Below are 27,702 nucleotides of genomic sequence, written 5' to 3' on the forward strand. Positions count from 1 at the left end.
GATATGACATTGGAAATGGTTGCAAATGATAAACAGTAGTGTGGAAAGAGAATAAAGTTGTTGAAAATTGTCTGAGGAGATGTGTGAAGATAAAATGTTGTTATTGGTGGAGATTGGATATGCAAATGAACAAGAATACCAAATATTGTTGTCTTGACACCCTCCCTGTCAGTTCAACAGCCACCTAGAATCAGCCTTGATTGATGGCCTTATCAGTGAACCATGGAGCTGTTCCTCACATGTTTATGGTGTGGTGTTACAATAACAAAGTCCACCAGTGTTGTATGTCCTAGAAGCAAGGTTGGGGAACAATAACAGAACAGACTATGGCTATCATTAGACACAGATAATCTCAGGCAATCCATATGGTGTTTGATGAAAGAGTTGGAAGATATTTTGCAAGTGGGAGTCCTAAGGACACGTGATCTTATTGGATGTGAAAATGAAGGCAGGGTGTCTTTGAGATGACACTGATGTACTTTAGTATAGGAACCATGGGACGTGCTTACTCTTACATTCATTTCAAACAAATGGTTTCTGTGAAATATATTTCACTTGGAGAAAAAAAATACTCTTGTCCCTCTAGGTTTTTGCTGGTCGCTGACTAAGTGACCAGTGGTTATATCTATTCTAAATAAAAACTTACAGGAGTCAGTGACCTATGGTGTGTTCATAAATTGGGATCATTGCTATTTATAGATTTACTGTTCCAGTAACAGAAAACTAATAAAACATTTTATGTTCACCTTTAGAAAGAAATGTTGAGGAAGTCTGACTCTTGCAGATGATGTATTGCACAGACATGACTGACAAGTTTAACTTGTGGAGTTGTTTTGGACTGATGGCTATGAATGCATATTCCTGACAGGCTGGGAAATAGCAAGTCACACCACATAATGACCAGCTTGATGTTGTTGCAGCCCTTGGTTTCTTCTAGAGTTGAATGCTTAGTACCTACTTTGGACCTTTTTTCACCGTTACTCTAGCCGTAATGTCACTAAATTATCATTCAAAACATTGGTAAACCCATTCGGACAACATCAGCATGTGAGCACTGAACAGCTCTGATTTCTCCCATTAATCAGTGGATAATGTTAGTAAGCATAATGAAATAATCCAGAGATAATATTTGTATGGAATAATTCTGTTACAATTTCAATATAAAATGGTCTAAATGAGTCAGGTCTGATAGAAGTGTACACCATGTGCTCACAAAGTTGCCCCCTCCCACCCTGCCAGAGGCCTGTGTTTGTTCTGGCAGTGTATGTGTAACAACAGCCATCAGTGTTGGTATGCCCTTAACACCTGATTGGGTTAGCTGTGGCTAGTGTCCATTGGGTCCTGCTGCTGATGCTCTCAGGCCAGTCTCTCACACCAGGGTCAAGTAAGGGCTAGCAAGACCACACAGTAGCTACTGCCAGTTCAGTTGTAGAGGAAGCGGTGTCTGCTCTGTGGATTGTAAGCAGGTCCTCATTGTGATGTAACTTTTGATCAGATGTTGATAATTCTGGACTAGAAGTAAGTACTTCAGTGACAGTGTTTACAGTGATTCATTATTGGACAAGATTGTCACCTTTGAGATGAGTAGGCACTGATTTGTTGGGAAATCTGAATGCAGGAATTTCTGTTGCACAAGTACTTCTGGAACTTGATACATATAGTGTTAAAGGAACTAGACTTTACTGTAGATGCATGGCATAGATATAACATTAAAAATTGAATGATTTACAGACTTTGTATTTTTGAGAGTGCTTAAGAAAAATTATTTATTTTTTAAGCTAAACTTGTTTGGGCTTATTTGGCATGTAAGTTTAAATGGCATAATTTGAGAAATACTTTTAAGGATTATTGTAGGTTTGGTTGTTTTTGTAATATTTGGTTAATAATTCTTGAAACATTTGTTTAATGATGGCTTAAGGGCAACATCATGACTTGATGTATTAAACTATTTCATTTTATGTTACTACCATGTTTTTAAAACGACATTGTTCAAAGGGTTTCCAGCATAACAAGGACGATGAATGTGTAATGTGGTGCCACATTTCTTCAAAACGTTTGGAGACAATTCTTTGTGTCATCTGTCTTTTGTGTCATCAGTTTGAATGTGAGTAAATGTGATTTATCACGTTGTGTCAATTACATCGCAAGGATGAGCCCCTGTTTGAATATGGAATGATTCAGATGTGTGTCTCCAATAGTGATTCATTCACGATTAGCACTCAGAATTCTCCGATTAGATCATTGGATGAATAGAGCATTTTGCATGTTCATGGTGCTCTGTTAAGTCGTGACATAATTGAATTCCCGCATGTCTTGAATCCAATGTAGAAAATATTAATTTTGCACAATAACAACCAGGGGGAAAAGTGAGAAATGAGAATTTGATTACATGCATTTTTCCTTGGAGCTCTCAATTGCGTGGTAACATGACTAGTCATTGTTCCACTTTGTTCACTCTAGTCCTGTCATGAAGTAGCCTTTATCAGGTCTTCCATGTGCTGTGTTCCGATTAGGTAATGCCTTGCATTGCTGATATTGTATCAGAATAACAGGCACATCTACAGTAAGCCTAATATATATCGGTTTTTTTTGTCCTCCTCCATTTGAAACAGTGCCATATTTGTGTCAAGGACTCCTGTACTAAAGCCTGTCTGTTGCAGTTGACACTGGTTTATGCTCTAGCACTAGGGGCTTGTAATTACTGACCTTCCAGCTTACTGACTATTGTACACTTCCAATGGAAGGATGATGTGTATGGTTGAAAGCCATCCAGGAGTTTCTGTATTATGGATACAAAACTGCTAATACAAGTTTGGGACTTTGCTTGTTACAAGTTTGTATGTTAGAGTGAAATGTACTGACAGTTATTGACAGCTTCACAGCCTCATTTTATTTCTAAACACAGTTAAGTTGTTTTGACAAGCATTTTCACTTTGAAAGTGAAAAACAGTTTCAGGAAAGCTTTACCTCAAGCCATTTTTAGTGAATGTGAGTTTAGTTTTATGCCAGCTATGTAGTGACAGTCTGTAAATAATCAAGTCTGCACCAGCCAGTCAAGTGATCAACAGCATGAGCATCGATGTGCGCATTAGGGAACTGATGACATGTGTCAACCGAGTCAGTGAGCCTGACCACCCGATCCTGTTAGTTGCCTTTTATGAAAAGCATAGTTGCTTTTTATGGCAAGCATGGGTTGCTGAAGGCCTATTCTACCTCGGACCTTCACAGGCACCATTTTTGAGCATTTGGTAGATCTTGATAAGGCCTGGAGTTAAAATAAATTTGGCATTGAAATTAAACTAGAAAACAGGTGTTTGCACACAGTGTATTAACATTATTTAAACATGCAGCTTCTTTGCTGTTCATAGATTCTTTCAAGTGTTGATGTTGGGTAAATTTATGAAAGCATTTCACTGTACTCTACTTTTGTTTATTTTCAGGAGGGAGAGGAAACTAAAAAAGAACTTGCACTACAGTATGGTGATGGTGATGTACAGAAGGCTGTCAAGAGTTGGGTGGACTATCAGGATGGGCAGCGCATTCTGTTGACCACACCCACTGTTCTTGTTGGCTACCGAGTGGAAGTGTATCGAGCTGAAGGTACCACCCAGTGGTACACAGCAGTCATACAGTCATACAACCATACTACTAAGGTACATTCATTAATCAGTTTTATTTGCTATTCTATGTTGATGACTTTCATTGTCAGTTACAAGGTGTAGCCTTTGTGCAAAAGTGATAGAATTCACTGATAGGGCATTTTGACGCTTCTCTCGAAAATGTGTTTCTGGGATAAAGACTCATACCAGCTTTCTGTCTTTTCTGCCATGTCACAGACCACGATACTATTCAAAGCACCATTTAAACTAACTAGTCGATGTGAGAACAATAACTAGGATAACAACTTCCTTCTTTCTGATGACAAAGAATGAAGACTACTTGTTATGGATTGGCTGAGTCAATGCCTGTTGATTCTATATTCACAGTTTTATAGGGGAGGTGGGGTAGCCTAGTGGTTAAAGACTTGTCACATCAAAATACCCAGGTTCAATTTCCCATATGGGCACAATGCATGAAGCTCATTTGAGGTGTTTCTCACCATGTTATCACTGGAATATTGCTAAAAGTGGTGTCAAACTAAACTCACTCACTCACTCACAGTTTTATGCTTGCACAGAAAGTGTATTATTCATCTCATGAGTTTTCATAGCAGAATGGGTTATCTCTTGATTCAGATGGAAATTGGCATGTTATAAGGTATGAACCATTTACAGAGATTATTGTTTTTGCCTAAACGTTCTGAGTCAATTGCTGTGTTGTGTATATTCATAAGCGGATGGTTGTTCTCAAGAGTTTTATTTGTACCCTGAGACACTGATAGGAAGAAGGTTTCGGAATGTACATTCCAGCCCCTGTGCCCTCAGACTTATGACATGAGGATAAGAATACCAGTGCAAGTCATCAATCAGTTTAATGAGGTGGAAATCATGTTCATCACTAAACATTTTATGTATGGTTTGTCTTGTTGGTGATTTGTCAACACATTAGGATTGGGAAGGTAGAACGTAAATCTCTTTCAGCATAGTCACTCCATTGTTGGCGTCAGTTGTGTCAAAATTTTCTCTGGTTTCTTTTGATGGAAGGCATAATGTTTCCTGCACTGATAACTTATTAGGTTACTCATGCTTTTTGCAAGTTGTGACTGTGGGAATGTGGTGGCTTGTGTGGCTTCTGGATTGACTTTGTGTTTGGTTTATAACTTGTGCTGCAAAATACCAGGTCTGTTTGTCGATTTGTCATCATACCCAAAATGCATGACTTTCACTAATAACCACTTACTACATCAACAGCCACTTTGTTAATGGCTCTGGTTGTATTGCTGAACAGTGTTAAGCGCCACCCGTTTTAAGTGAACAAATATACAGAAGTAGAATGCAAATGAAATGTCATATTGTTCGTTCTGTACATTGTAGAGACACCTTTCATAGTGTGACTCATGTGGTTTTTCTCACTTCATGTTTAAGTGAAAGCGTGTGGGCAACACCCAGTGTTTAATGTAAATCTTCCCTGACAACATTATTACGCTGTAAGTATCTTATGTTAGGCTCATGCTAGGGAGTATGCAAGTATGCGCAGAGAATTACACATTTGGTTCTATCGAGGAATACTGTGTATTCGTGTTGTGCATGCATGCACACGCATTCACGCTGATGTGTTAATAGTGCATTTTACAAGCACACAAGCATTGAGTACACACACACTCACCCCAGCATCACTGGAGTAATGTTTCTGCTTGATGATTATCTTCACATGTAGTGTTACTGCAGGTGACATGCAGCTACTTCATACCAACTCAAGGTCACACATAGTACAGCCAGCATGCTGCTGCATGTGCAATGAGTGCAGCTTCAGGAACTTGTATTTTTAGACTTTAGCCTTTGTGCCAGTGTTTTCTTGGCATACATGCATACAGGAGTACCTATCAATGATGATGCACCTGCAGTTGTATTTTCCTTGCAGTGCACGCACAGACAGTGTCATCTGCCTTGCACATGAAGTAGATGTTCAAAGATAACAAGGGTCATTGATATTCATGTGTTTGGGGGAGATTATTTGCCCACATTGCTAGCTTACTTGCCACCTTTTGCCCTGACATTTGAAATACTAGGGAAGATGAATGATCTAACTTACACTCTACAGCTGACCTTTCCAGACGCGTTGAATCCTCCATAGGGTTTGCATATGTTACAAAGACAAATTGCTTACAAATTTGTGCCACCTGATGGTATTGTCTGAAGTTGATCATGCTTGCAGATGGTTTGACTTTAATGTGTGTATTGCCTTTTGGACAACAGGAGCATTTGCAGGTGACAGGCTTTTACGTGGCAAATATCCAATTATATATTTTGTGTGAAGGAGATTAGAAATCCTATTAAAATGTCCAATTTCCATTTCAATATTAAGTTATTTGCACCAACAGGAAACAGAAGTGGTGAAAAATTTAAACAAGACCCTGTCAAATCTCAAGAGAACAAATGCATGGAAATGGGGATTTTTTGAAAGTGCATCATGACATTACATGATTCAGTACAAGAAAGAAATGTCAGAACAAGAGGAGGAAAAAGGGGCAGAAATCTGGAGTCGATTGATGTTTTTGGCAGGATCTGAGTTTGTTAGCCAAGAAACCAGATATTGTCACTCAACTGTTACAGAAAGACAAATATGGTTGAGACTAGCACTGGGAGAGACTGAACACACAGGCTTTCTCTTGCAAACACAAACCACACATGTGCAAGCCAAAATAATACATGATTCAAGGCACCACCTCATCCATGGTCTCTACACTCTGAAATTTACTGACAGGGCCAGCTAATTATGTTGCATCTGTGAACGTTTCACTATCTGTAAGTGGGATTTCATATCTGTGAAGTATCTTCTGTCATTAATTTCCTGATATACTGCCACAGGTGCTTGTGAGTTATTTCTGAAAAATGTCTGAATATGTATGAAGCATGGTACAAATAAGAAGTTTATGGCAACCAGATGGACACTGTAGGAATAGCAAGAGTAATTCAGAAACTGTGGTGATTTAACAGCATGAAGGGATATTGCGTGAAAGAGCAAAATGCAATTCTTATAAAGTTATCTTGTGTGGGGTATACGTCCAAAAGAAATCTATGTATTTTGAAAAATAAAATTTCAGGTTGGGTTTGATCTGATGCAAAATGACTCAGTTGTTGTGTGTCATGACCTATATAAATGCTAGTACAAAACTTCCGAGAAAGCTTATCTATATCCGTTTACACCACTGGGGGACATAGTTGACTCCACTTGAAAACAGGGAAGGGAACTCATTGCCCTATTGTGCAACAGGATTACAGCCATCTTGATTGTAGCTGGTGGTGCTGCCCCAAGTATGGTGCATAGAAAGGCATTGGTTAAATTGATGTTTATCATACTGGTTGATAGACCAAGGAATAAATAATTGTTAAAAAGGAGCATCATATTTATCAGTTTCATAGTTTGTGGTGTGATACATTTGATGATTATATTTGCTTTTGAAATTGTCATATATTATATTACATTTAATGGTTAACAGTGTACAAAATTTGAGGCAGTTAGGAGGACAATTTAAACATTCAGTTGTTCCATTACAGTTCGCAGTGATTTAAAGGAAACAATCAACTTGTCACCAGACTGTGACCTTGACCTTTTTTTTTTACAGTTTGACGCTGTAATAACCTGGTGGCAGGGATGGTATTTTGTGGCTGGTGTAAAGGGTGTCCACTTGACAATCCAATCTAGGCAACACATACACTGCTCTTTGTATCTATTTGCGCTTAGGTGATCAATGTCCACTACCTTGTTATCTGCTGATACATCTCGCCTGCTTGTCAGCTATTATCTGTGTGGCTTCATGGCCCTTTGTTTGGCCATTTAATGGTGTTGAACTTGTCACAAGCAGGGCAGGAAGGGTGGAGTTAGGCAACATTAAAGCAGGAGATAACCTATGAGTGGTTCACAGCTATACACCCAGCCATACACCCTTCAAGATTGTGGTCAAGTGGGACTTTTGGGGTAACGCACAAGGAGGGGGCCTTGATTATCTGTTCCACGGTGGACTTACAGAAGGGTACAGGACCACCGACAATTAAGGGAGTCTTAGTCTGGCTGATGATTCAACATTGCCTGACTACACAAGCAGGTTTACTAGGATAGGATGAGTTTTGCTGATTGATCTTTTTGATGATACTGAAATAAGATGTACAACAGAGAGGTTGACTCACCTGGTTGTCTCTAGCTGGGGAAGGACATGATTATCAAATTTATGATTGATTTTTTCGATAGGCATTTTAGAAGTTGAGGTGATGAGGAATACTGACAATTTTTATGGAAAGTCAGCTTCATTTATTCTGTGAAAGGAGCCTTTTTGACATGGATTTTAAACATGGATTCAGTGTCGAAACATCCCCTTTCACAGAATAAAGTAAGTTGTATATCCTTAGCAATTAAGACAAGGTGATGTGAACATGATATGGCTGGTACAACACAGTCTAGGTTGCATGGACAGAATTTCCTTTGAGATTGGAAGGATTCAATGTGTATTAGTTCAGTGTTAAGGGCAAAGGATTTTAGGCAAGTTCACATAATGCTATACCTTCAGATATCCCAAATCTCATATGCTGTCTGCCACATCATGCTACATTATGCATCATGAACTGTGTATTTGATAATGTCCTAACCTTTTTCTCAGGCACTTTGGTACAGTGATTTATCCTTTATCACAAGTTACAGGAGCTTCTTTATACCAGGTACAATGCACAGATATGATTCATACAAAAACCCTTTTGTAACTGGCTGAACAGGAACTGTGTTCTATCAATTTTTTGCCTTGATGTATGCAATTTTGCCAGACAAGTGGCATGGCCTGTGCAATGGAAGCCAGATAAGGTGGATTATAACTCCCTATTATACATACAGTAACAGACCTAATGCATGTTCATGTTCAGGGAAGCAAGATGGAAACAAACTCTTCAGAAATCATAATAGGTATGTTTTTTCACTTTATACAGTTATGCTCTGATTCACTTTGGAGAGTTATTTTCTTTTGTGGACAACTTGAATACGGGCATTGCATGTTTCCCAGTCATGGGTGGGAGGACATTTAGGATTGTACATAAGGAGTTGGAGACATTGACTGGATAAAGGCACTTGCTGATGTTGATACAGCTTTGTATTCTAAAGAGATGAGGAGGTAAAATACACTTAGTGTTTGAAATGTATGTCAGATAAACAGCTTTGCCCATTTATCAGATTTTGTCTATTTATAAGTGAAATTGTTTTGCATCTTGGCTTGGCAGATAGCGAGTGGTATGCTAATTCTAGACTTAAAGGAGGAGACACAGCTTATAGATTGCTTCGCTGATCTTCAAATTCTAGGATGGAAGTTCGTGCTTTTTCAAATGTAGGACAGGAAAGTGATGAGGGTATTTTTTACTTTGAATTGCGGTGGAGTAAGTTTTTGACCTGTAGATTTGCCGATTGATCCTAGTGCTGCGTTCAAGGTGCTCACGTGGCCACAAATATTGAATCAGTCTGTGAAGCTTGCATTTGTGAAAACCGTGCTCCATTCCTTGTGGACTGTGTGTAAACAATGGAGGGAGTGTGCGTGTAAACACTGCACTGCGAACTTGGGCTATTGCAGAGAGGAAGTGTTGGCCTTGAGCAGGACTTGCTGACAAACATGTGGTCATCATCCCTCATGAGTTGGGCCTGCTTACATCACCACTGCATAGAATCTCAGTATATGGACCCAGGTGTTCTTGAGTTTATACATACAGGGTGGAGATCTTCATGTCTTGTCCTCACTATGGGATTTTTTTTTTTTTTTTTTTTTTTTTTTTTTCAGTTATGCATACAGGTTAACTTGATGCCTACCTTGATATTAAGCCCGGGTCGAAAACGATCTCAGCTTAAAGGTGATCGCAACCTATCTTAACATAATTTGAAGACATTTGTCCAATTTGAGGTTGTTTTGTACAGTGGCACCCTGATGTACTATGTCTTATACACCAGATATTCATGCCTGTACCTCGATGTAAGCTGTCATAAAGTTGATGCATGCAGGTTAGGGAAAGCCAGTACTTCAATATAGGAACCTAGCATTTTCAAGTGTCAAGTTTATAACATGGCTTCTACACCTCAACAGTGAACCCCTCGATGACTGTACAGCTGAGACAAGAAAGATGAAGTGTTGACACTGCCTTATGTACCTTATGTCCCCAGTTAGAGTGTATCTGTGAAAGGAACAGTTGCTTACAATTTCTGATATGCTTGCATAATTATGACAGTATGGACGAACCACTTGGGTTTCTGGCAGACACTTCGTAATTATTACTTCTTTGATTGGCATTCCACTTTTGTCAAGTTGGGTAGATAAAGAATGAGAATATTTTTTATGGATGTACAACTTCATTCATTGTGTATCAGCGACTTGTACACAAGAAGTTGCAGATCCATGACAATAATCCTCATGCTTCATTAACATACGACCATGGATATTGACAACTGCAATGTAAAACAACACATGACAGTTTATATGTGATATCTGAAGCAACATCAATATTGTTCTGCAAAGTATTCAACTTCCAAGCAAACTGTTGTGCATGATTACCTGTCTTTCTCTCAAAAAAATACGCCCAATAAACTGGCTAGACTAGATAACAGAAAATGGGATGATCTGCAACAAGATTGATAGCTGAGGAATGTACAGTTGGTTGAAATCTTTTTGTTCTTGCCTATTTCAATGAGAAAGGTCACGTTTAATGTTTTGTCACGGTTAACGTTCATCTTGTCCTTTAAAAACTTTAAGAAACACACCATACCTTAAAATGTGTCTGTTTTGCAAGTATCATCAGTGTTTCTTAAATACAGCCTTGGTTTACCTTAAAAGGTTCTCCAATGCACTGATACATTTAGTTGTACATTATGATATGATATTATTTTTAATGTTTTCTTGTGAATCGATATGTATGGTTACTTATGTTTAGGATTCTGCAAAAGAATCTGTAATCTGGTATTAGTGGAAATTCAAGGCCAGTGATGTCCAGTCAAACAGACTCGCTGACTTGGTTGATACATGTCATCGGTTCCCAATTGCGCAGATCGATGCTCATGTTGTTGATCACTGGATTGTCTGGTCCAGACTCGATTATTTACAGACCGCCGCCATATAGCTGTAATATTGCTGAGTGCGGCATAAAACTACACTCTCACTCACTCACTCTCACACTCACTCACTCACACTCACTCACTCACTCACCATTGTACTGCTATAGTGTAACCTTATCCTTGAAATACATTCAGGTAAATATGCATCATAGTGCCTACGTGACATATAACATTACCTGTGGTTAGTGTGGAAATCTAGGCTTAGCAGCTGTATGGCTCGCTGCTGATAACATCTTGACCTACAGAGATTATAATGAAACTGCATTTCTTCTGACCCACGCATATACATTCTTTTCACTTCTTTGTGAGTATGTCTGTGCTCTTTACAGAATAACAGGTGTCTTTTCAACATTAGATTAGACTGGTATTTTTATACACAGGATTTAATTTTTGTCGGTAGAATTACTAGGGGTTGGTTGAATGATTTCAGAACTTGCTGTTAAGGTTCTTGTGTTAAGCTTAAGAGGATTTAGGAGTTAGATTATGGTCTGTCTGTAGCTTACCCCCTGTATATTGGTCTTGCAGGATTTGTGGCACATTGGGATGTCCTCCCACATTGTACTAACACCTCATGATCCTGTCATGATCCTGTCTTGCTGTTCCCAGCAGCATTAAAACCACACTCCATTGAATCAAGTGGTGACAATATTAAAATGTCATTTCGGACATTTCTGTGGCATTTATGAATGTTTGAGTGTTTATTTTATAAACATATTTAGAAGCATCAGATATATTAAATTAAGTAATTTTTATTAATAGAAGTAATACAAGGCCACTGGTAATATTCTTAAGATTAACTATGAAACTACATATTCAAAGTGGTTAATATTTAGAATGAAATAATAGTTGACAAATCTAAGACAAAACAGGTTAATGTTACAATCATTAATCATTTTTAAAGGTTTCACTGAAGAAATAATGTAATTCCACATCGATCATTGAATTTTGTATGGTAATGATTCTGGCATTCCTTTTGATCTGTTAATGGTTGTTTTGACCTTGGTATTTCTATCAATATCACTTTTCGGGAATGACTGATTAATATTTCATAATTTGTTCAAGAATGTTTAAATGCCTGCTTGATGTTAGAGACTATATTTACAAAGCTTTCAAATAATATTAAAGTTAATGTTGTTTGTCCCCAAATCAAATACTTCTTATCAGCCCATCCGCCCAAGATAATTTTGTGGAGTAATTCCTGCCTGTGCTAGAAACTTGATATGAAACATGTCATGTGAGTCAATATCGGATGCTGAGCAGGAAACAGGTCCTGACTTATGACCTATTGTCTTCTTCTTCTTCACCGCTGTGTGCTGTCTCCTGACCCTATCCTGTGCCAGATGAAATCTTCATGTAAACAATGTCAGCTTTCCATAACAAAGTTAACTGTATAAGCTTCTGTTACTGTTGGAGAGAAAAATACAGATGTGAATATTTAAGAATGAGACTGTTATGAATTTGAAGTAGCCGACAGTTACCTTAAAATCATCTCTCGTGCTCAATGCACCGTATCTGGGATTTTCTTGTACTTTAGTATTTCAGTGTCAGTAAAGAACCTTCAAAATGTCAGTTATTATGTGTTTGAAACATTTAACTTAACAGTGATAATGTTTCATGTGATGGTTTGTGATATCTCCAGAATATTTGTAGATGAGAGATAGGCTGTATAGAAAGTAATGTTGAATGTGAATATAATGGAGATTTGTATGAATCCATCAACTTGCGATTAAATGACACTATCAAATCAAGCTGAGACAGACGCTGTAACAAGACCAGTGCATTGTCTTACAAAACTGAACAACCACATGGCCAAACAGGAAGGAGAGTTTGGCCAGGCTGTTGTGAGATCAGTCGCATTCCTCCAGTCAGTGTGGGCAGCTTGACCAGCAAGTGGCCTCACAAATAAACAGTCTGCTAACTTTGACCTAGGTAGCCTGTTTGAGCTCTATGACTTCTACTCCGCACAATGCAACGTCATTTTACTGTTAGATCCCTCTGTGCTTGCTGTTTCAACCATACAAGGCTCTAGACATGATTAAAGCTTTACATTCTGACCAACAGCCCATGAAAGATTTATGCAGGCAAGAAACGAGAAAATATTGAAAAAGGTCAGGCAATCTACAAAAGGTATCAGGTTTAATATGGGCAGGTAGGAGGTATTCAAATGTCAGGAGTAGACTGCCGAGGCTGAGAAAACAAGCATACCTTGATGGATAGAACAGATACTCGAGTGTCTACTCACAACTGTTTTCCATTAACCTTGGCTTAGCTTACCACAGGCGGAGTGCATGTACCAGAAAGCTGAATTGATTTATTTGCACTCTGAATATGTGTTTGCCAAGGACTGGTTTGAAATATGAGCCTTTAATTTCCTTCTAGGGGATTTACAAGTTTCATTCTTCTCAGGTAATGGGATTGTTTAGTGATTTGGATTGTTCTTTGTGAGAACTCAATTCAAAAAGATAATTTAGACTTGAGGAAGATATGACTGCTGCTGATGAGGATTTAAATTTTGCTTTTAGTGTTGACCTGAAAATTGATGACATCGTAACATTCTGAAAGGTCAGTGTTCTGTTGTAATGTCACATTGACATGTTTGAGTTCTTGATCATTATACAATACATAGCTTTTGATTATGCAGTCCTTAGACCAAATCAATAGAGATTTCCTTATGCTAACATAAGTTCGTTATCAGATTCGAGACAAGGTGACTTGCATAAGATAACGTGTCAGAATGTCATGTGTCAGGACCTCAGCAGCCATACTGGTGACTAAAATGCATGATTGTGGCGTCAGCCAGTTTGTTATGTGACGTCTTTTCTGTCTGTTTCAGACTTTAGCTGTTACTGATGACACTGTCTTGGAAGAGCATAATGAAGATCCTGCATATACTCAGATGCACCTCATAGATGATGGGGGTAAGTAACTCCTGTGAGCAAATGCATATACTGTTGTGTTTGTGCTTGTATTGCGTAACACCAGCCATTTGAAGGTGGCAGTTAATAACTGAGTCAAGGCCAGACAGTTCAGTGATTAGTATCATGAATAACAATTGGCTGATACACAATCACTCATGACTTCCAAATTCATTCAGTCTCCTTAGTCCTATCGCAAACACTATCATGTACTGAAAAGATATTGTCACACAGGTATTGTGCTGTGATATCAAGTAATGAAACTGTAACCAAACTATCAGATGCTATGAATTTGTGTGCAAAATCATTTGAACTTGTCTTTGCTTGTTTTACATTACAGCGTTTTATCCACTTTTTTAATGTTTCTTTAAAAGAAAATATTTTCTCACAGTGCTCAAAGGGAAAATCTTTTATATGTGTCTTATGATTAATAAAGTTCCCGAAATGGATCACAATTAGAGTTATATTAGAATTATTTAATTGATCCAAAATGACAACACAGGGGTTCAAAAATCACATCGCCCGACGCCCGGGACAAGTCAGTTTTCGTTTCGGGCAATCAGATAATGGTATCTTGCTTGTCCGTGGACTACCAGATAATTTCCACTTATGGTTTCAAACTGCAAATAATCTTGGATTTAATTTCATATCTGCTCATAATGAAGTTATTAAAGTTCGCTGTAATTATGAAGTAAAGGTAGTAGAGAGTGAAATTATCACTCTTCGATAAATAGGCCAGTAAACATTAACATCACACATTGTGTCATAAAATCAGGGCAAGTGGAAAATTAGTCAGGACAAGTTACTTTCGTGAAGTCACTTGCCCTGTGCCAAGTGGCTTTTCAACATATTTTTGAACCCCTGCAACAAGATTAGATTGGTTGCTAAGGATAATTCACAAGCTTTGTCCTAAATTGGCTGCTGTGTTACCACTGACTGTTGAAGGATTGCTGACAGTGGTGTAAAACGAGACCTGGGTTGTAAACACAATGCAAATACTGATCAGCTGTTGTCATTACTGACCTGTAAACTTGACACAAAACACTGTTGTCGGTGTCAGTGGATTCAACCATTTCTTTCCTCATTTTATCTTTAGTTACAGCTAATGCATTACTATGACTATAGACAAATGTGTTGTGGTATATATCTCTGTTGCAATTTGTATTCTTCCCCTTTTGAAACCCAATCTTAGGTCAGTGATCCACCAAGTAGAAAGCTATTGACTCTCTCCCCCCACCTCCTCTGCAACAAATCTGAACCTACCCATGATGACATGATGTGATAAAGTGCCCTTTTGCCTCAACTATTTAGCTGCTGCAGATGTTTACCTGTAAATATTTTCACACAGAATGTTACTGAGTTCAGGAAAGAAACTTAATATGATAATGTCTGGTAGATTACACGAGCATAGTTTGGTTATGTGCCAGGCCATTTCAGAAAACTCACAACAGATACTGTTTACTCTTGTTCCAAATAGACATCATGCCAGGCAAAAACACAACACCTTCTAGTTCCATTATACACATATTTATTTTGGGAAAGCTGTTTTCCCTGAGATATCGTGAGGGCTGTACATCTTCATCACTTTGAAAGTGTGGAGTTGCCATTTAAGTTCATTCACATTGTACTGCCCAAAGTCTTCCCCTATTTGCCAGATACAGTTGACTTTTCACACAAACAAAACCCCATGTAACCTCAGCTACCACATAAACACAACTCCACCCCAAAGTCAACCCCAAAGAGGTTGGTGACAAGTTGAATTGCCTGGTGCCCATGGCATGTAGAATTCATTAAGTCAAACGGTCAGAACTGCTTCAGGTATTTGTCAAGTGAATTCAGAGAATGTTCTGAGCTTGGGTCATTTTCTGTGCTTCTACGGTAAAGGTTCTCACTTTTTGTTTGTTTCTTTTCTTTTTTTTTTATGGTCATGGGTAAATTTATTATTTGTCAAGACAAATAATTCTGACCTGTGTTAAGAAAATATGCTTTGGACCAGTCTACCCAATCCTAGTCTATGAGTCCTTTTCCATATCATAGACCAACACATCACAAACATCACAATCTCTTATGATGCAAAATCCAAATGAAAACTCCCTGTATTCATTGACTGATTTACTAGGTACAGTAAGATCAAAACAAAAGATGGCAAGTCTCTCATAATATGAATAACTTGCTCGCATAACATCAAGTCCCACCATCTGCAAATCAGACACGCCTAGCAATGTTCTCCATATGTTGTGAAACATGTCAACAGCAGTGTTGTTGTGAGTACCACCAGTGTTCCACTGATATAGATCATCGTAAGTCATCACATTACACAAAATGAGAAGAGGTCTTGTTTCCATCAGGCCAATTCTCACCTCATTCCTGACAGCGGCACAGGCTTCTTCTCAGCATACCACAACATATATTTGTGTGTCTTCCTCAAGAGATGTGCAATTGCTGTAGTCTTTTGCTACATGCTTGCCAGTTTCCCTGTCACTGCCAGCTGGCCTCTTAATCAACTACAAATGTGAATTCCAATCCCAAAATATTTTTGGGAGATCTGCCAAACAGCATATTACTTTCAAGATCTCAGCTCTGGTAATGATATGAGCATGTAAAGATGTATCTGATAAAAAAAAGTTGACTCATCTTGTTTATCATTTTGGATTAGGTTGTTTATCAGCCAAAACAAGCAGAGTGAAAATTGTATTTTTAGTCAGTTGGAAGAAAATAGCATAGCAATTATTTCTTAGTGAACCTGCACAAGCGAAATTTATACTGGTGAGGTACTTATGAAGAATTTCCTGTTAGAGGTGTAATGGATTTTCTTTATTTAAAATGAACCATTTTTCAAACCTTGACCCCCAGACTAAAACTGGTGTATTTTTAAAGATATATGAACATACTGGAATAGCTTCTGAATTTTTTAATCAGTAGTGACAAAATATTTAAGATGCTGTCTGAAGAATTGACTGTGACTGTTCCTTTGGTCAAGAAAAGTTAATTTGATTCTCTGTAATAATTGACTAAGCAAGACCCAATCACCTATATAGACAATCTGTAAGGGTGCTATTAACAACGGTGGGAAATTGCCTGACAAGACTGGTTTGGACCAATGACGCAGATTTCTCAGAGCAAATTAATCATTGGCAGACTCTCACAGAAAATGAATCCAGAATTTATTACTCTCAGAAAAGAACGCATCAACTTGGGCAAGTTTGAAAAATCGATACCTTGATTTAGACATGCGCCACTGCTGAGCGGGTAGTCTTAGCTTGTAGAGAATGTGGTGAAATGGCCTTCGAGATTGCTTAGGAAAAAATGTGGAGACCTTTTAAGTCACAAGGCTGTGACATGGATATTTATGATGTGGTTGATGGCAACATTAATTTCCACACAACGGATGAAAACTTAGCCTGTTGATAATTTGCCTGGTTAAGAATTGGGAGGTGCCTGCACCTGGGTAATGTGCATGGGTAATCTGTTGTTAATGTTATAAGTGCAACCCCTTAGGGTGTAACACCTTTAATCTGCTTCACAATCACAATAGCGACTAGGTATTGATTTTTTTAGAGTGAAATATTTCCAGAATCACTTTTACAGGATATGGATTTGAAGCAACTTGGACAGTAGTGGTATCTGAATGCTGTTTAGGAAATATATACAGAATCTTATATGTTAAGGATAGGATGTTGCAGCTTGGTATGTAACCAGAGCTGTCTTATTCACACTCAAAAGTACTTGACACTGTGTAAGTGCCAAAAATGGACACTGTGCAATAGCCCATGAGCTTAATCCTGTGTAGGTTTCAGCTGTCTGACAATAACATATTCAATGGCAGCACACTTTCTCTGATCACCTCAAGAGAAATTAGGATTAATTCCACCAAAATTGAAAGGGAACTGGGCTTGTAATCCCATATTGATGCCAGTTTTGAATTGCCAAAGCAGTGATGAGAAGAATCAATTATTCAGTACAATCAATTGAAGTAAACACTAATCTGGACTGGGTCCCAGACAGTAGAACGAGTCTGTAATCTTGTTTTGGCAAATACCACACATTATTTAGTTGATGGTTAGGCTGTTGGTAGTTATCTGGTCAGCAGGCCGGCCTCCTGTGGAAGATAACCTCCAGTGGAGATCCATGTCCCCTAGCTTAGAATTGATTTTCTGTTCTTGAACCTTACACCAATGTGATAAGCCAAAGCCAGGTCCTAACACTGTGTGTAACAAATTTGTGTAGGCCCATTGTTAACCAAGCAGGCTGTCTGGTGTATGCTGCATTCAAGCACCTGATCAGACACGGCACAAACACAGCAGTCAGGCAATTTCCCACTTACAGCCCAGTATCAGTTGTGCTCTGCTCATTTGAGGTGGCGTTATCAGCACACCGCAGAGACCCAAGACGGACCGGATAGGGAATATGAAAATAACCTGTGCTAAGCCCTGGTTGAATAAAGAAAGGTGTGTTCCGTGACCTTTGTGGGTTGATGACGTGAGCCGCTCAAGATGTCAGAGAACATGGCAGTCACACTGTGAGTCATATGCTGGCCTACAGACTGGCTTTCTTTGTTGGTTTCAGTCACTATTACAAACTGACGGATGTGGAGTTGATGTTAGATGCAGCGTGGTTTGTTTTGCCCTTATGGATTTCAGGGGTAAGAGAGCTGAATCTGATTTCTCTTTCTTTTATCCAGTTGTGGACTCCATACTTCGAGGCGTTGAAATTGGAATTACACCTCGTCGCAGACCCAGACATACCCATAATAATAACAAGGAGCATCAACAGGTGAGTGGCAGTATTTCTCACATCAGGAATTGTACAGCATGGGTATAACGCGGTCAACTTGTGATAAGTGAGTCATCTTTTGGTACTAGATTTACACAAAGTAGTTCATTCGTTCACATCTAGTTTACAGAACCGATTGTTTATTGTTTGTTGACAAGACTGAAGAAAATTAAAAGGCATATTGTGCGCTTAGTACAGATAAACTATAAGTGTGGAGAGAGCACTAACTTTTATATGATACATCGCCAATTGCAACCTCTGTTTCAGAACTCAAAGTCTGAATTTAGTTAAATCTGTTTCATCAAGTAGACTCAACTATTTATGAATCACTTATTGATACCAAATTCTACACTGATGCCAAATGCCATGACTCAGTAATGTTTGGACAAAACATTGGGAGGGGTTGGAGGGTGAGAGGGATGTTGTTACTCTTTGAACTAATTCTGAACAGTTCATTCAGACATTGATCAGCATTATTACTTTGTATTTTGGATACTGTTATATTTATGACAGCTAACTGTGATTATATATGTGTACTTGCTTGTGCCGAGACTTGTACTTGATGATAGATAACGTGACATGGTCATAAGTAGAATCTAATGGGACTTGAATTTCTGGTACAGATTATTGATTGCCTGAACCTGTGGTTTAGGATTCCGTTTTGAGATTATTATCTTGCTTATTCATGTATGAAGCCTGAAGGATTGTTCTTCAATCCCCTTCCTGTGTTTGTTGAGGAAAGATAATGATCTCTTGAGTGCTTTGACCTGGTGGGCATGCTGTCACCCAATACATCACGTGTGGCATAGTTGTTTGTACTACAATATGTTTGTTCCAAGTGGCTAAACCCTCAAATATCACCCAGCCACACCTTTTCTTCTAAGACAAATCTCCTGACTGGTATTGAAGCTGTAGAGAGACAAATCAAGCTTTATCTTTTGATCCTCTTTCCACCCACTGATAGAAACCTCACCCACACTCATTCTCTTACCATTAACCTTCCATAACACCAGGTCCCCACCACCACCCCACATCTCCACGCCTCCCCCCCCATCATCATCATCATCTTAGCCGGCTTCATATGCCAGACGTTTTTGATACGTAATGAAGACCATGCATGTGGAGTAGGCAGGAGTGTCCCTCATGGCTTCTTAGTGCACCATCTCATACACATCCGCACCACTGGGGGAGGGTATATGTTTATTTCAGTGTTCGTGTATGTTGAACAACTGTTAACCTCATTCAACTTTCTTAGTGTACTTGTCACTCATCAGCACTCCCTGCCAGGGTCCATAGTTTACGTAGAATGTATACAATCAAAATAAATCTTTCATTTACCTGGAGGGGGAATCAGAATGTTTAAGTGAACACTTTCAGCTGAAATTTCAAATTAATGTTGGATTGGTGTAACTGGCCTGTTTTCTTTATTATAATTACTTTTGATTAATATTAGGTGTGGAAATAGTATTGAGGGGTGTTCTGTCAAAGGCTAACCCCGAAATACATTTTCTTTAATGTCTTTATATCTTGTTGTGTTTATATTTTCTGCCACTGTATTTGAATCTGTAAATCTGTAAATTCTTAGGTTAGTTCCAGACATTAATGCAATGAGACTTTCATGCCTAATTTCAACAACTGCAAGTTCTACACTTGCCAAATGCCCCCCAATCTATGATCCCAGTTATTTTTCACAAAGTAAGTGCAGATGACCTATAATATTTCCTTTGAACTGACGTTAACTGAACTTTTCAAACTTCTCACGAATATGATAAGTTTTCTAATAGTTCAGTCAATAGTTTTTGATGACCTTAAGTAATGGTAATAAGCTCCACAGTGATCTGGCTGAATGTACTACATCACCTGGACCAGATACCCTACAGTTTCCTGTATCGGCCTTTTAGAAGCAGCAGCAACAGCAGCCGTAGGGGGCTACACTGAGTTGCCTTCGTCTCCAGCCCCTCTTCAACACAACCATTATTACAGATCATCCATGCAACCTCTGCTCACATCATATTCACAGGCCACATTAACCAAGATAGTTTATGTTTTTAGCACAACTTGAGTATTCTGTGAGGTGAAGCAAGTGCTAGTTGTCTCTATCTGAGGATATAGGCAGGATGCTAATGGATGTTTGAAGCTGAAATTAATGTTGTGTGTATGGATTTATCATGGCTAGTCTAGTTTCCACAACCAGAAATCAATAAAAGGAGGACAATCTGATAGCTTTTGATCAAGGAAATTATTTGCTGTGTTCGTCTAGCACAGGTTGATTAATTGATTTTGAAGTGACTAATACTACTTGTGTAAACAAGTTTTTAAGCCGTTCTCCTTTGACAATCCCATCTGGAGAAATCTCTTTGAGGAATTCAGGTAAACAGATACATTACTTGGTAAGCAATCTTTTGTTCTTGTAGTTAATGTTCTTCTCACAAGAACATTTGCTTCAACAAAGTTGTTCACAAAGTTTTCCTTGTAAATGTCAGTGTATTATTTTCAGTACTGTTTTGAAACTTTAAAAACTGTAAACCTATGCCTCCACGTGTAATGGAAAAGTTAGATGATCTGATATACAGTTGACATTTACCAAACTGAACTGAAATCCAAACAGTTACCTTTGATTTTTCCATACAACGATAGCAAGTGATGTTTCTATCAATCTTGTGAAACCCTGTAAGATACCTGATACATAACTGCAAATAAGTGAGCTAATCTACTATGGCAATGTTACTAATTATGTTTAGGAAAGATGCATTAATGTTGGATAAGGTTGTAGAGTGTACAATCGTCTTGGTCATAGTATCCTGCATGCCAATACAAGCCACTCCTCAAAAACAGGGCATTGAGGTTACCACAGGAAATATTTCCTTCTCCTTTGTAAAGAACGCCACCTGCTGTCTTGAGGGAAAATGACACCATGTGAGTCATGTTGTCTATCCTCATTCATGCTTGGAAACACTGCTATGTTGCTGACCCAATGGGAGTGGATGGGTGGTGAGCAGGGCCTAACAAACATGTATCAATTATGTAGTGCACAGTAACATTATCACTTGCATTGTTCCATTGACATTTCAGTGCTAGTAAGCACTTTCACAATGATTCTGTTAACAACACATCCAAGTTGTAACTGCTCCCCTGGTATTTCTATAGCTGCTGGTAGTTCCACTTTAGGAGAGGTTTCAGTCTAGTCAGTTTTCATATTGTAAAATACTTTGAATTTCCAAGGGAAATTTTATTAATTATTTTGAGTTCTGAAAACAAGATTCAAACTTTGGAAAAGGTTGTAATTTTTCATGTAGTGACAAATGCATTTGAATAATGTAAGTTCCTGTTCGTGTAGAGCATTATAAAGCCTTATGGGAGGCATTTTGAAGCAGATTCACTACAATTCGGTGAAGATTGGCTTGCATCTTGTGGCTTAACATGATCAATGAGGAGTCCAATTACCCTATATTCCTTTAGTCCCTGACTCTCTCTTGCTGCCTGGAGACTTGTTGTGGGCTCTCCTTACTCGACCCTCATTATCACCCGCCAGATGATATCCATTTAGCCCTTGTGATATTCTGGTTGCAAACTGACATTTGCAGAGTGAGGTACAGCCACCAACTATGTGTGACATTTGTAGAAACGGAAGATGCAGAACTGGTTGAATCCGATTATGTGCTGTCCCTCATGTAAATACTGCAGGCTGGGGAATAATTTAACACCTACCTTTTGACCCATGTCAGCATAGTTGCACTTCAAACATCTTGTGCAGGTGTTCCGTTACTGCTTAGATCAACAAAAGAATGTTTCTTCTCTCTCTGACTAGTTTGTTTACTAAAGTGTATAGTCATTTTTTACTGTCTGGTTTTTATGTGACTGAAGACAAGTGTATTTAGTTTGTTTGTGGTCTGCATGATCTTTAAGTGTTAACTCTTGTGAATGGTATTTGAGACCTTCAGTGTTTCTTGTCTGCGTCATCAATAAATAGTGCCCCTTTCAGTTTCAACATTAGTATTTTGGTGGTGGTTTCTTGACACGTTATTTATCATTATGTTCTAATGTAAAGACATCATGATTTATGTTGTGTTCTAGATCCATGAAGTAGTTAGTCGCCAGACAGTTCAAAAGACATTTTGGTTTCTCATGTCTATTCCCACATGGTAGAAGTCCTTACATAGTTAATTAAATGCAGGCGTTGAAATTTCAGAAATGACAGTTGACATGGTCATTAAGCTACATGAAATATAGAATCCAGTAACCTCATGCAATGACTGTCTACTGAGTTTTTCCGTGTCGAGCAATCTTTCACAAGAAACAAAGCCTGGCAGTGGCTGAGACAATGGATATCAATTATTAAGCATTTCATTGAGGCCCCTTTGTTTCACCACCTTCAATACTAGCTTGGCCCAATGGTGGTTTTCATCTTTCAGTTATGTGCTGCAAAATGAGTCTGAAATGGTTTGTTTTATTGTGCTGTCATGTAAAGAGAGAAAGTTCTTTCTTTTTTGTGGCTACCAAAGGTAAGCAGCTGCTTGATCTTTTACGTGGATGAAGCACTTCCTTTTGTCACTGTTTCTTCTAATCTGGATGGGTATTCTTGGTAAGAACAGCAGGTTTTAGAAATATATTCGAAATATTAGGATCAATGTACTGTAACCTTTTAAGACAAGACTTTATTTCTTGAGGGTATAGGTGTAAGGGAATATGGTTGAAGTAAGAGCTTATATTTGCTGGTACAAAATTGTGTGTGAATGTCATGTTGAACTTTAAGCAGACAAGGTTAGATTTTAACTCCCTAAGGCAAAGGAGGAAAACAAGAGCCATTGTTTCGAATTTGACATCTGTATGTATGTCAACAATTCTGACACTAGAAGTATGTGTCGATGTACCAAACTGAACATGGTCATGAAAAGTTATGACATGTTGAGTTATTTCAATATTGTTACATATTGCTTTGTTAGCATCACTTGTTTACATTTGATGACAGGGTGCATCTTAAAATCAAGCTGTAATCTTAATGGAAATCTATAAATAGCAAGGTTTGCATTATTTGGATCATATTGAATTGAGGCCGATGTTCTATTCATACAGATAGTGGTGGCATATTGTATCAGTGAGCTATCACTGACAACTCAGACTTGCTATCTAAAAAGTTATCAGGCCTTGTGTGGTTTGCTTTGTTAACGGTTGAAGGTGCCTTTGAGCCCATATCTGTACTTGTTTAACATGCAGGTCAAGTTGTCACGCAGTAACAGCACGCAGGTACTTGGCTGCAGGATGTGGTTGTTACGCTTATTAACTGTCCTCCGATTTAAAATATCCAGTCTTGCCTGCGTACCTACCTCATGTAAGATCCCTCAAGGAGCTCCCCTATCCATGTAGGCTGAATAGCTCAATAGTAATCTAAGCCTTCTTACTAAGTTTAGCTTGGCTGTCTGTGTGATCGTGTTGCCTAGCGACAAGCTTTGAGGGGCAAAAGGTCATCTACTGAATACACAAGGCCCTTGAGCCTTCTCTATTTACTGAGCCTTTCAAAGTGGGTCACCCTACAAGTCTGTTGTTCTCGGGTCAAAAGCTGTATATCACCTTTGTCCATTCACATAAGTAAATAAAAAGCCCTTATACACAATTAAAGCATTGCTTGGCTGGGTTTAACAGTTATTGAAAGACATACATGAATGTAGGGTGGGCTGACTGGCCGCGAACTGGAACCGTTTGAATCAGTGATGATCTATGTTATCTTGTCAGTTTTGGTCTACCTTTCAGTAAGAGGAGACAAGGTTTTCTGTCTGATTAGTTGAATGTATTGAGTTGAATAGCTATTGTGTTATCCTTTTGCGATATCCCACTGATTATTCCACAACAGGTAAAGTAGGATTATGTGTTTATTTTAGTCCAATGGTCCACAAATATCCTTTTCAGTGTCAGGTGAGACTTGTGGCTTAGGTGTGTATGCATTCGTCTTAATTATTGTCTGGTTGTATTCTTATGCCTGTGATATCGATAAAATAGTTCAATATTTGTGCTGATAATCTTGTGTATAATCTATATATGTTTAAAAAAGTGTCTCATGAAAGCTTCATCATTCATATTTACTGAGTGTTCATGATCTTCACAGTAATGCTGTGAACTGTGATATTTACAAGATAAATATTTGAAAGGATATTCCCGGAAATTGACTCATTGATTCTAGACTAAGTAATTTTGTGAAATGATTCAGAAATGGTGTACGGTCATAATCAATTTCCCAGCACACTGGATGTCCACATTGTGATCTTTAAGTATGTGTAGTATTGATGGGATCAGTATCATAGGCTGGCCATCTGTCACAGCATGTAATAAGGCCAGGTTCATTAGCAAGGTGCTTGGACTCCTGTGGGCTTGTTGTGAGATGATGTCTGGAAGCAGTGCAGGAAGTGTCCTTCCAGAGTATTGATATGCAGGTGCTCCAGTCTTTGTCGGGCACTGGGGAGGTGGAGGCTGTGGTATTGATCAAGGCCCCAATCAATTAGTTTAGTTTAGAGAAATGGCAACATGAATAATCCATTACGCTGACAGCATTACCTGGACACAGTCATAATGACTTTCAGCTATCATTAAACACCACACAAGCTTCTATCTTACCAAGGGTAATTCCATCTTGTCTGTATATAGCTCCAGTTTGTTGGCTCAGATGGTTGTTTAATTTACACTTGAATTGGGTGAAATGTTTTTTGGGAGTCGTTTTCCATGTTTAGCTTTGAAAAATTAGTGTTGTGTGGCAGTGACTTTACGTGTTTAAGGTTTCTTAAAAAACTGAAATTCCTTTATTTCTGTAACAGATTCAAGGCGAGATCAAAGATGTGGTAAATGTTGTTTGGAATATATGACGCGATGTTCTAACTCAAAATAGAATGGTTTTGTTTCCCTGAGACAATTTTCCATTCATGTTTTAAGAGCAGCAGCTGTAACGCTCACCTATGTTTTTCCTCCGGCTGTTATGTATTTCAATCCAAGCAAGACAGGTGTATGGTTATTGCCCAGTAAAGAGCCGATTTATTGCGCTGTTGGCCGACTTGAATACCAACTGCATCTCCCTATCCTGTAACACTGAGATTGGTGTCAGCTGATGTTGTTTTCTAACAGCATGACTAACTGGGGAGAAGGTGTGTGGTATTCTATCTTACTGATAACGGATTGCCTTTACTCAACCTGACAGGCAGCCATTCCCCGACTAAATAAGACTGCATCCTAGGCAAAGATACACTATCACTCAGGATGTGAAATGTGCCTGTTTGCTTTTCTGAGTTAACATGACCTTTGATCCTTCTGCCTAACTTCCATTAGTCAATTGAGTCGGTTGCACCAAACAAGTCATTCATCCAGTTTCATTTTGTAGACTTGCACTCAGTAGTGTTCGGCACCAACTTGATTCCCACTGTAATTATCTGTAATGACAAATGTAATAGAATCTGTTCAAGGTTTTGTTTGAAACACAGCTGTGCATGTAATTTTAAGGATGAATGAATAGCAGTGTTAGCATCATTACAATCGGTTTAGCAGGCAAACTGCTCACCACTGCCCAAGCTGTCTTATCCAGATTATTGTTTATAAAATGATTTGAGCGATTAACCTTGAGCTATGGAGAAAGTTGTTATTATGGTAACAATATTGAAACAAATCTGATTAAATCTTGGCAGGGGAGTACATTCCAAGAATATGCATCTGATACAAACATTAAATGATTTATGAGCTGCTGTATCTAGAGACCTTCTTTCTAATGTACGAGCTTTTGTAAGCTTTGATTAGTGAAATGTGCACTGCATCAATCACCTCATCTTATTGATTTTCCTACTACAACTGTTCACACGGGCACATCATATATATTTAACATCCCTGAGATGACCCCTTAGTTTGTATTGTAGTGTACGCAGAGGTAGCTATCTCCTACACTAGCTCTCAATACTACCCCAGGCACAGTATTAGCATAATAAAGCCTTTTCAAAGAGCAGAAGGCTTGAGATTAGTTTCACACTGTTATGGCAATGAATAGCCACGCAAGAAGCCGGCTGAGGTTAGAGAAATGGCTGTGTGTGTGTGTGTGAGCCGAGGAAAGCAGGTCAGGTGCGTGAGGCTTAGCCTGCTTAGACTATCCTTGCTGTATGATTTACAGCTGGTCCATGCTTGGCAGGGAAGGCAGGGAGCTTTTATATATCTCACTGCTTTACAGCCCTTGTTGTTATTTTGGGGAAAACCTAGAGGCATTACTCAATGCGATCCCATTTGCCACAGTAGTGTGTGCCGTTATGTAACCAAAGGTAACATAGCCCCAGGGTGCTCATATTCAAGTGTTGCTCATTAGGTCTCACTCCATTTGGATGGTGAATAGGACTAGGCTGTGATCATGTCTGTTCTGACAGCAGTGCCCAGGGAGAGGGGAACAGTGCAAGTCTAGGTCTCACATGTTATGCTGTTAAAAAGTTTGTGAGTGGTCCGAGGCCTGTTAGGTAGTGATGTACATTGGCTGTGGGCCAAGACACTGACAAGTTTGGATAAGCGCTGAAGGATCCATTTACCCCTGTTTGACATTCCTGTGAGCTAGCCCGCCAAACAGGCCTGAAGGTCACATGTTGTTGAGAGTTCGCCAGACTCGGTCTATTGTCTGAGTTGGCGGGGCAGCATGCTAGTGGAGTCTACCAGTCACAGCTCTCTCTCGCCACAGGATAATGTAGGCTACAGATTACATGGAATAACACTTGTTGTGTATAGATTGTGCTGAAGCGGGGTGTAATGATTATTTCACTGCCATTGTAGGCTCACTTCACTCGCCGCCAACCCCCTAGCAATCCGGCCACTCCAACTAATACGCCAGTGATTCGACCTGTCATCAGTGGAGGCCGAAATAGTAAAACACGACAGAGACATACCTCGGGAAGCAGTACACCAGGAGAGCAGGAGAAAGGTGAGTGCTCTAATCTTGGTTTGATACAATTTCAAAGTTCAAAGGTGTCTGGTTTAAGTGTTATCATCACCAGCTTGTACCAGTTGGCTTGTCTACCGAGCTGTAATCTCCTACCCATACACACTCGCACATTTTTGTAGATTGTATGCTGGCGTGTTGATCAGTAAGGTGCTTTATTTCGTGATTCATGCCGTATGGAATAATGGCTGTGACATGCTGTTAGATGGAGACATCTCACTGTTATGAATCAATAACATGGATGGAAAGGATTTACTCAGCTGCTTATGCCTGCTAGGATAGCAAGCTCAGCTGCCCACATTTGGTTCTGTTTACAAGCTTCCTGTGTATTTGTAGAAATAT

At 38.9% G+C, this 27,702-nt stretch overlaps 1 protein-coding gene across 4 annotated transcripts in view; it reads left to right on the forward strand.

Moving 5' to 3' along the window:
- LOC137265352 (lysine-specific demethylase 3B-like) overlaps window positions 1-27,702 on the forward strand; it is a 102,254-nt gene that overhangs the window by 49,209 nt on the left and 25,343 nt on the right. For 3 of the 4 annotated variants that reach the window (XM_067800737.1, XM_067800738.1, XM_067800739.1), the window contains exons 4-7: window positions 3,441-3,653; window positions 13,565-13,649; window positions 18,328-18,419; window positions 27,195-27,342. In XM_067800737.1, coding sequence (XP_067656838.1) covers window positions 3,441-3,653; window positions 13,565-13,649; window positions 18,328-18,419; window positions 27,195-27,342 — 538 coding nt within the window. Of the gene's footprint in view, window positions 1-3,440; window positions 3,654-13,564; window positions 13,650-17,880; window positions 18,166-18,327; window positions 18,420-27,194; window positions 27,343-27,702 lie in introns of those variants that run through there. The other variant, XM_067800740.1, reaches the window with a different exon arrangement.

Source organism: Haliotis asinina, chromosome 15 (genome assembly GCF_037392515.1).
Source record: "Haliotis asinina isolate JCU_RB_2024 chromosome 15, JCU_Hal_asi_v2, whole genome shotgun sequence".
Classification (NCBI taxonomy): domain Eukaryota; kingdom Metazoa; phylum Mollusca; class Gastropoda; order Lepetellida; family Haliotidae; genus Haliotis; species Haliotis asinina.